Source organism: Lampris incognitus, chromosome 16, assembly GCF_029633865.1.
Source record: "Lampris incognitus isolate fLamInc1 chromosome 16, fLamInc1.hap2, whole genome shotgun sequence".
NCBI classification, from domain to species: Eukaryota; Metazoa; Chordata; class Actinopteri; order Lampriformes; family Lampridae; genus Lampris; species Lampris incognitus.
In genome coordinates, this window is record NC_079226.1 from 10,987,295 (window position 1) to 10,998,165 (window position 10,871).

The window sequence follows — 10,871 nt, forward strand, 5'->3', positions numbered from 1 at the left end:
AAAAAAAGCTCTATAAAGAATTCGTAAAGCACAGAACCATCGAAGCAGAAATAAAATACACAAAATATAAAAACAGGCTAACTAACATTATGGGAATATGCAAGAAGAAATACTACAACAAAGAATTAGAGACCAATAAAAACAAAACCAAAGGTATACAGGATGTTTTGAATAGTATTATTAGAAACGGATCTAGAGGCCCAAGCTGCCCTCAGTAGTTTACAGGTAATGATAAGACTATGAAGAGAACATGGAAGACGTGGTCAACGGCTTCAACAGGTTCTTTGTAAATGTGGGCCCAAAACGGGCAGAAAAAATCAATGACACACAAACAATCACAGAGGGGAATGGTAGTGATTATGGGGACAGAAATCCAAGTTCCATTTTTCTTAGAGCAATGGAAGGAAACCGTGGACATTGTAAACAAATATAAGAACAAAAAAATACTGACTGGAATGATACTGATATAACTATAGTCAAGAAAGTAATTGAAAGTATTGCAAAACCACTAACCCGCATCTATAACATGTCCTTTCAATCTGGTAAAGTTCCAAGCAAAATGAAAATCACAGAAGTCATACCCTTATATAACACCCGAGATAGACACCAATTTACAAACTACAGACTGATTTCATTATTGTCACAATTCTCCATAATGCTGGAAAAACTAGTTGCTGTTAGACTAAACAAATTCATTGAGAAGCAAAATCTGCTGACCGATACGGGTTTCGACCAAACGGATCCACATCTCTGGCGCTCGTTGAATTAATTGAAGAAATAACTAATTGCATAGACCAAAAGAAGTTTGCTGTGGGAATATTCATAGACCTAAAAAAAAAAAAGCTTTTGACACTATTAACCACGATGGATTAATAGACAAATTGGAAAGGTATGGTTTCAGGGGGGTGGTGCAGAATTGTCTAAGAAGCTATTTAAGTAACAGGCAGCAGTTTGTAATGACTGAACATAAATTGTCATGCATGGATATTACTTGTGGTGTACCTCAGGGGTCGGTTTTAGGTCCAAAGCTATTCATTCTGTACTTAATGATATATGCAAGATATCAAAAATATTGAAATCTGTTCTGTTGGCTGATGACCCTAATATATTTTGTTCTGGTGAGAATTTACAGCAGCTTTTGGAGGCGCCCACGGTAGAACTGGAAAAATTAAAACATGGTTTGACAAAAACAAATTATTCTTAAATCTGGACAAAACAAAGTTTATCTTTTTTTGGAAATTATAAACACCAAAGTAAAAGTTGTGATTGACAATGTCCAACTAGAAAGAGTATATGAAAATAAATTCCTAGGTGTGGTACTAGACTACAAAATCTGCTGGAAACCTCACAATAACATATGTGCGAGCAAAGCTGGCGAGGAACACTGAAGCCATGAGAAAAGCAAGTCATATCCGGGATCATAAATCATTGCACACTCTGTATTGTTCATTTATTTTACCATATCTGATCTACGGTGTGGAGGTGTGGGGTAACACCTACAAAACCAACCCACAACCATAAAAGAGCCATAAGCATAGTTAATAATGTAAAAGGTGAACACACCAACAAGCCATTTTTACAATCAAGTGTCTTGAAGTTCAGGGATTTAGTAGAATTTAACACCGCACGGATAATGTTCAAAGCAAGAAACAATCTACTACCGAGCAATATACAAAAATATTCTCAGATAGAGAAGGAGAATATAATTTGAGAGGGAAATGAAACTTCAAGAAATTATGTGTTCGTACAACTGGGCGGCACGGTGGCGCCGGCGCAGTGGTTAGCGCTGTCGCCTCACAGCAAGAAGGTCCTGGGGCATCCCGGGTCATCCTCTGTGTGGAGTTTGCATGTTCTCCCCGTGTCTGCGGTGGGTTTTCTCCGGGTGCTCCGGTTTCCCCCACCATCAAAGGAAACATGCATGTGAGGGTTTATACCCCTGTCTGTGCCCCTGACCGAGGCAACGGCAAGACAAACTGGAGTTGGTCCCCGGACGCTGCACGACGGCTGCCCACTGCTCCTACTAGCTACACAGCTAGGATGGGGTAAATGCAGAGAGGAATTTCCCCGCGGGGATCAATAAAAGTAGTAAAAAACAAACTGTGAAGAGCATGGGCATTTCAACCTGTGGGGTAAAACTGCGCAACAGTCTGCGCAAGGAACTCAAACAAAGTACACACATTATGCAGTTCAAGAAGAAGTACGAAGGACTGGTTAGAACCGCTTATCCTGCTCTCAGGGTCGCTGGAGCCTATCCCAGCAGTCATTGGGCGGCAGGCGGGAGACACCCTGGACAGGCCGCCAGGCCATCACACAGGGCTGACATACACACACACACACACATTCATACCTAGGAACGATTTAGTACGGCTGATTGACCTGACCTACATGTCTTTGGACTGTGGGAGGAAACCCACGCAGACACGGGCACAACATACTACAAACTCCACACAGAGGACGACCCGGGACGATCCCCCGAGGTTGGACTACCCCGCGGCTCGAACCCAGGACCTTCTTGCTATGAGGCGACTGCGCTAACCACTGCGCCACCGTGCCGCCGTGTATAACAATATGACATTTTAAATGTATCGTGACACAGTATCATTGAAAGACGATCAACGATCAGTAAGATTGAATGATTTGCAAGCTCGGTTCACACATTGGGAATTCGACTTGATGCACTGCCAGCTGCAACAATAATGCACAACATAAAAGTTGAAATGTGCATACGCTTGATGTTCTCTGCGTTTTAGAATTCATGTTGTATTTGCTTACAGTTCAGCATTAGCTGTGACACGAAACACGTCTAAATAATGCTGTTCTTCTCTTGCAGAGGCGAGAAGCCGTACAGCTGCAGCATCTGCAACAAGTCCTTCTCGGACCCCAGTGCCAGAAGACGCCACGTGGCGTCCCACTCAGCCAAGAAACTTTTCACCTGTTCTTTCTGCAGCCTGTCCTTCACACGTCTGGACAACCTGAAAACCCACGCCAAGACCCACAACAAGGAGCGAGCTGCCGTGACTGCCCGGGGCCCGTTGGAGGCGGCACCAGCAGTGTCTGAGGCCAATGCGGGGCCCGAGGAGGTGCGCAACATCCTGCAGCTCCCGCCGTACCAGCTACCCACGGGCTCCGAGCAGGAGATCCAGCTGGTGGTGACGGGGGAGATGGGCAACATCAACTTCGTCCCCGGCCAGGCGCAGGAGATAAGCATTATCACAACAGGGGCGGAGGTAGCAGACCCAGCCCACTCCAGACTCACCCTCATGACCCAGCCACCGGGTCATGTGCAGAGTGTGGCACTGGTCGCTGCTCAGGGTGGGGTGGCGGAGCAGAACCCGCAAATCCAGACCATCAGTCACATGCCCCCTGGTGGTCAGCCAGAGCAGATGCATGTTATCACGCTGAGCAAAGAGACGATGGAGCAGCTGCAGGCCCATCACGCCCCCCCGCAGGCCCTCCAGGCTGCACAGAGGCCTTCCCTTCAGCAGCTGCAGCTGATGCACCAGGAGCCTGGGACCCCTCAGGGCCATTTGGCTAGGGGGCTGCAAAACCAGGCCATTCATATCAACAGCCAGAGCAGTCAGCCAATCTCAATCAGTCAGACCAATGAGCAGATTTCCAGTCACCACATCCAGGGCCAGACTTTCCAGATCCAGGCGGGTACCGTGTCCTATCTGTACACCACCAGCCTGCACCATGAGAGCTGAGGGTATGGAGGACCGCCTCAGCCTGGATGACTGTTGTTATTGCCAGAGACAGTAACATACATGATAATGGTGCTGTACTATTAAGTGACAACCCCTGAACAATGTGCTCTTTGATTTGATTTGGATATACTTTATTAATCCCCGTGGGAAAATTCCACTCTGCATTTACCCCATCCTAGCTGTGTAGCTAGGAGCAGTGGGCAGCCGCCGTGCAGCACCCAGTGACCAACTCCAGTTCGTCTTGCCATGCCTCAGCCAGGGGCACAGACAGGAGTATAAACCCTAACATGCATGTTTCTGTTGATGGTGGGAGAAACCAGAGCACCCGGAGAAAACCTAACGCAGACACGAGGAGAACATGCACACTCCACACACAGGTTAGACAACCCGGGGTTCAAACCCAGGACCTTCTTGCTGTGAGGCGACAGCACTAACCACTGGGCCACTGTGCCACCCAAACTATGATATGCTCTTATATATATATATATATGTATATATATATGTATATATATATAAAAATCTGGGCGGCACGGTGGCGCAGTGGTTAGAGTGGTTGCCCCACAGCAAGAAAGTTCTGGGTTTGAGACCAGGGGTAGTCCAACCTTGGGGGTCATCCCGGGTCGTCCTCTGTGTGGAGTTTGCATGTTCTCCCCATGTCTGCATGGGTTTCCACCGGGTGCTCCCGTTTCCCCCACCATCAAAGGAAACATGCATGTGAGGGTTTATACTCCTGTCTGTGCTCCTGACCGAGGCAACGGGAAGACAAACTGGAGTCGGTCCCCGGGCGCTGCACGGCGGCTGCCCACCGCTCCTAGCTACACAGCTAGGATGGGGTAAATGCAGAGAGGAATTTCCCCACGGGGATCAATAAAAGTAGTAAAAAACAAACTGTGAAGAGCATGGGCATTTCAACCTGTGGGGTAAAACTGCGCAACAGTCTGCGCAAGGAACTCAAACAAAGTACACACATTATGCAGTTCAAGAAGAAGTACAAAGGACTGGTTAGAACCGCTTATCCACCAGGTGCTCCTGTTTCCTCCTACAGTCCAAAGACATGTAGGTCAGGTGAATCGGCCGTACTAAATTGTCCCTAGATATGAATATGTGTGTGTGTGTGTGTGTCGGCCCTGTGTGATGGCCTGGCGGCCTGTCCAGGGTGTCTCCCCGCCTGCCGCCCAATGACTGCTGGGATAGGCTCCAGCATCCCCGCCACCCTGAGAGCAGGATAAGCGGTTCGGATAATGGAGATATATATATATATTAGGGCTGGGACTTTAACGCGTTAATTCGAGAATTAATTATAGGAAAAATAACGGCGTTAAAAAAAAATTAACGCATTTTGTCGCATTTTATTTTTACACTCCAGTCAACACGGAACGCTTCCCAGTGCACTCGTTTCTGGCATACGGATTATACCGATGCACCGAGTGACGTCAGTCAAGCGGAAGGCGGAGTAGGTTAGGCTAACAAGTTAGTATGCTAACAACAGATGTGATAGACGACAAGGACGACGCCGCGTTGCTTAGCTCTGTGGATGGGAAATTTACGTTTAAAAAGCGGTCGGATGGAAGCCTAGATGAGAGCACTGGTGTGTGCAGACTCTGCAACAAAGGGTTTGCAGTGATTCAGGCCTCCGGTACCACCTAAATGCGAAACACGTTGCAGCTAGTACCAACACCGGAGCTAATGCTAACGCTAACGCTAGTGCTCCTAGCACAACCAAGCAGAGTCGCCCACCGACTCTCCACCAGATGACGGGCTTCAAAGCCAAGATGAGTAAGTCCACGTCTGATAAATTAACAAACTCACTGGCCAAATGGATCGCTGTGGACTGTAGACCACTTTCAGTGGTAGAAGATCAGGGGTTACAAAAAGTTACTGTGCTTACAAAGCAAACTTGTTTTGAACAAAATAAACAGGATTTTGTTGTTTAAACTTATGTACGTGTCTATTCATTGATTTAGTCATCTACCGAGACCTGTTTGAGTTGAAAAATGTTGCTTCTGCTGTCCAATATCGATATGCGATTAAAAAGCGATTAATTACGCCTAATTAATTACAAAGCCCATAATTCATTCGATTAATTTTTTTAATCAAGTCCCACCATTAATATATACACATATATACATATATATATGTATATATTCTTAACTTTGAGGAAAGTGTTGCTAAAAATCAAACCACAAAAGGCCAAAGTCTGAAAACATTTTCAAACCAGCAGTTAGTGTGCTTTGTCCCCGGTCAGAGTTTAGTTTGTGATATTCTACCGTCTCCCAGCTTAAACGCCAGCAGTCTGTTCGAGTTGTTCCCCGTATGGCTGGAAATGTAAAACGGAGCATTTGCGTCCTGCATCCACTGTGTCGGTGGCTCCTCGCCTTCGCTCCTGTAAACTAGAAGTCAGCGAGCAAAGCCAGGACTGTGGGGAGCTGCTCCGCTGCTCTGCAGCGTTTAGTGGCTCTTATACAACCTTCACCTGTTTAATGACCTTCACCTGTTTAATGACCTTCACCTGTTTAATGACGTTCATCTGTTTAATGACCTTCACCTGTTTAATGACGTTCATCTGTTTAATGACCTTCACCTGTTTAATGATGTTCACCTGTTTAATGACCTTCACCTGTTTAATGACGTCCACCTGTTTAATGAGTTCACCTGTTTAATGACCTTCATCTGTTTAATGACCTTCACCTGTTTAATGACCTTCACCTGTTTAATGACGTTCACCTGTTTAATGTTGTTCATCTGTTTAATGACCTCCACCTGTTTAATGACCTTCACCTGTTTAATGTTGTTCATCTGTTTAATGACCTTCACCTGTTTAATGACGTCCACCTGTTTAATGACGTTCATCTGTTTAATGACGTCCACCTGTTTAATGTTGTTCATCTGTTTAATGACCTCCACCTGTTTAATGACGTCCACCTGTTTAATGTTGTTCATCTGTTTAATGACCTCCACCTGTTTAATGACGTCCACCTGTTTAATGTTGTTCATCTGTTTAATGACCTTCACCTGTTTAATGACGTCCACCTGTTTAATGTTGTTCATCTGTTTAATGACCTCCACCTGTTTAATGACCTTCACCTGTTTAATGACGTTCATCTGTTTAATGACCTTCACCTGTTTAATGTTGTTCATCTGTTTAATGACCTTCACCTGTTTAATGTTGTTCATCTGTTTAATGAGTTCATCTGTTTAATGACCTTCACCTGTTTAATGACCTCCACCTGTTTAATGACGTTCACCTGTTTAATGTTGTTCATCTGTTTAATGACCTTCACCTGTTTAATGACCTTCACCTGTTTAATGTTGTTCATCTGTTTAATGACCTTCACCTGTTTAATGTTGTTCATCTGTTTAATGACCTTCACCTGTTTAATGTTGTTCATCTGTTTCATGACCTTCACCTGTTTAATGACCTTCACCTGTTTAATGACGTCCACCCGTTTAATGATGTTCATCCGTTTAATGACGTTCACCTGTTTAATGACGTCCATCCGTTTAATGACGTTCACCTGTTTAATGACGTCCACGTGTTTTGACGTCCACCTGTTTAATGACGTTCATCCGTTTAATGACGTTCATCCGTTTAATGACGTTCACCTGTTTAATGACGTCCACGTGTTTTGACGTCCACCTGTTTAATGACCTTCACCTGTTTAATGACCTTCACCTGTTTAATGACGTCCACCTGTTGTGACTGCGAAACGCTCATCTAAACATATAAATCACGTAATGAGCCTTTTAATCGTTGTATTAACGAGATTTATGTTAGGCAAGAAAAAAAACGAAGCGATGCCTCAACAGTGAAGACAATGAGTTTAATATTCAGCCAGTTTAATCCACTTATCAGAGACCAATCACTGGTAAGTGGATTAAAGTCACCAACTGTGGTCCTTCCCACACTCCAGGGAGACTGAAGTTAGTCTTATTCGCTGCTGTTATTGGGTCCAAGTGTCCCCCAGCAGTAGGACCTGGCCTGGCCTGGCCTGGCCTGACCTGGCCTGGCCTGGCCTGGACGGGGTCAGCTTGCTTACCTGTAATGTTTTGGGGGTTCTAGGCCAAAAGACACCTCATCCGCCAGTCCGGCTTCCCGCTGCTCCACTTTGACTTCAGGACAAGTTGAAATACACACGGAGCAGATTCAAGACCTCTGGTCTCCGCAATTCTTCAACATTTAAGTTTGTAAAAAAAGAAAGAAAGAAACAAGAAACTACTCTGCCATCCCAGCAACTCCTAGAGACTCTGTGCAGCCGTCCGGACGTCCATAAAGACTAAACTTGGGGCAATAAAGAGACGCTTCCCTTCCTCTTCCTCGTGTGGACACTAGGACGCAACGCCCACACCGACTCTCTTTGACCTGCAGAGGGCACTGGAGACGCAGCGTCCACACTGACTCTCTTTGACCTGCAGAGGGCACTGGAGACGCAGCGTCCACACTGACTCTCTTTGACCTGCAGAGGGCACTGGAGACGCAGCGTCCACACTGACTCTCTTTGACCTGCAGAGGGCACTGGAGACGCAGCGTCCACACTGACTCTCTTTGACCTGCAGAGGGCACTGGAGACGCAGCGTCCACACTGACTCTTTGACCTGCAGAGGGCACTGGAGACGCAGCGTCCACAATGACACTCTTTGACCTGCAGAGGGCACTGGAGACGCAGTGTCCACACTGACACTCTTTGACCTGCAGAGGGCACTGGAGACGCAGCGTCCACACGGACTCTCTTCGACCTGCAGAGGGCACTGGAGACGCAGCGTCCACACGGACTCTCTTCGACCTGCAGAGGGCACTGGAGACGCAGCGTCCACACTGACTCTCTTCGACCTGCAGAGGGCACTGGAGACGCAGCGTCCACACTGACACTCTTCGACCTGCAGAGGGCACTGGAGACGCAGCGTCCACGCTGACACTCTTTGACCTGCAGAGGGCACTGGAGACGCAGCGTCCACGCTGACTCTCTTTGACCTGCAGAGGGCACTGGAGACGCAGCGCCCACGCTGACTCTCTTTGACCTGCAGAGGGCACTGGAGACGCAGCGTCCACACTGACTCTCTTCGACCTGCAGAGGGCACTGGAGACGCAGCGTCCACACGGACTCTCTTCGACCTGCAGAGGGCACTGGAGACGCAGCGTCCACACTGACTCTCTTTGACCTGTAGAGGGCACTGGAGACGCAGCGCCCACACTGACTCTCTTTGACCTGCAGAGGGCACTGGAGACGCAGCGTCCACACTGACTCTCTTTGACCTGTAGAGGGCACTGGAGACGCAGCGTCCACACTGACTCTCTTTGACCTGCAGAGGGCACTGGGGACGCAGCGCCCACACTGACTCTCTTTGACCTGCAGAGGGCACTGCAGTTCATCCGAGACGTCCTTTGTTGGCATGCGTTTTAAAGTCCCAGGCCTTGATACGACTTCATTTACGAAAGGAAACGTAATATTATGTACAAACCGTTGACACATGTATTTTCTTTCCATTCCATGTGTAGGAGCAAACTTGACATAATGTTGGACCCGGTCTTCACAGACGCATTTGAGTGGCTTGTTGGATAATGATGCAATTACACGGAAGAACAAAACTTAACAGACTCACTGCTTCGTGAAGCTTTATTTACATGCACCATCTCTGATACAGTCAAGTTAATCAAAAAAAATACACCTTGTAATATCAACTTGGTGTTCGTCTTTTGCTTTAGGTAATTTTGTATTGTTTAGTTTTAGTTTTTCTTGCAGGAGCATTAGGAAGAAAGGAGATATGGATGTTGGCAGTAGGTGTTAAGAGATACTGCAAATGAGAGAATATGACCAAGGACTACAATGTAATTATTCAACTCATTAATACCACATTTGTATCTCAGTGACCATACGAAGACTCAAAGGTCTAAATGTGGATGTTTTAGGGTACAGTCTCCTTATGAAAAGCATCCTATCGTGTGAACCAATTCAAATTTTCTGTCACACCTCAAACTGGGTTCAAACTGGGTGTAAAATTTAGATTTTTGTTGTCGTTTGTTTGCCAACTCAGTGGTGTCTACAATGTAAACTAAAATATTTCAACAAGCCATTTTCCTTTTCCTGCCCGTGTTACATGTAGCCTGTCTTAGACAGTCAAAATGTAGGACTAGATGACCAGTTTATCAAGAGAAAAGTGCTTCCACACCATTACAAGCACAACCACATAATGCATAATGGAGATTTTATCTCAATGTAAAAAAAAACAAAAAAAAAAACAAATTTTAATAAATATGTTCCCTGAAACATGGATTGTGAAGTTCAGTTTTGTGAAGATGTTAATTCACTGAAAAAAGCCCTCTGGCAGCTTTTCAGCTCGCGAAAATGTAAACTAAAAATTCATCTTCCTTTTCCTACAAAAATCTGTGCTGATGATTTTTTTTTTTTTGTACTTTACCACTGGATCATAGTGTTTATACACCAACTCCAATTTCCACTTATTAAAATGAAAAATTTGGCAATATTTAAAACATGGTGGTTGGTCTTTCATGTCTAAAATGGCAAATCGATAAGATGTTAATATAACTCTCACAGTTAAAAACATTTTTCGCCGAGTACCTGCTGTAGTGTTGACACCAAAGGGGAAGGCTACGACTGAAGCTCCATATGCTGCCCCTCCCTCCCATCGCTTACTGTAGCACCGGGCACTCCCTTGAACTAATGAAGACCACATTATTTACTGTATTCTATTTCTCAGTAATCCCTAAATGGTGATTAAAAAAAAAATTTTACTCCCCCCCCCCTTTCTCCCCCATTGTATCCAGCCAATTACTCCACCCGTCCCAGTCGCTGCTCCACCAATTCGGGGAGGGCTGCAGACTACCATATGCCTCCTTCGATACATTTGGAGTCGCCAGCCGCTTCTTTTCACCTGACAGTGAGGAGTTTCGCCAAGGGGGTGTAGCGCATGGGAGGATCACGCTATTCCTCCCAGTTCCCCCCCCGACCAGGTGCCCCGACCGACCGACCGACCAGAGGAGACACTAGTGCAGCGACCAGGACACATACCCACATCTGGCTTCCCTCCTGCAGACACGGCCAATTGTGTCTGTAGGGACACCCAACCAAGGCGGAGGTAACACGGGGATTCGAACCGGCGATCCCCGTGTTGGTAGGCAACGGAATAGACCACCATGCCACCTGGACGCCC

General features: G+C 46.2%; 1 protein-coding gene across 1 annotated transcript in view; it reads left to right on the top strand.

The window, feature by feature from the left end:
* The window catches only part of zbtb24 (zinc finger and BTB domain containing 24), a 28,703-nt gene extending 24,895 nt beyond the window's left edge, over nucleotides 1-3,808 (top strand). The window contains exons 7-8 of the mRNA XM_056296142.1: nucleotides 2,831-3,449; nucleotides 3,483-3,808. Coding sequence (XP_056152117.1) covers nucleotides 2,831-3,449; nucleotides 3,483-3,704 — 841 coding nt within the window. The 3' untranslated portion in view covers nucleotides 3,705-3,808. The remainder of the gene's footprint in view (nucleotides 1-2,830; nucleotides 3,450-3,482) is intronic.
* Nucleotides 3,809-10,871: the final 7,063 nt, after the last annotated feature.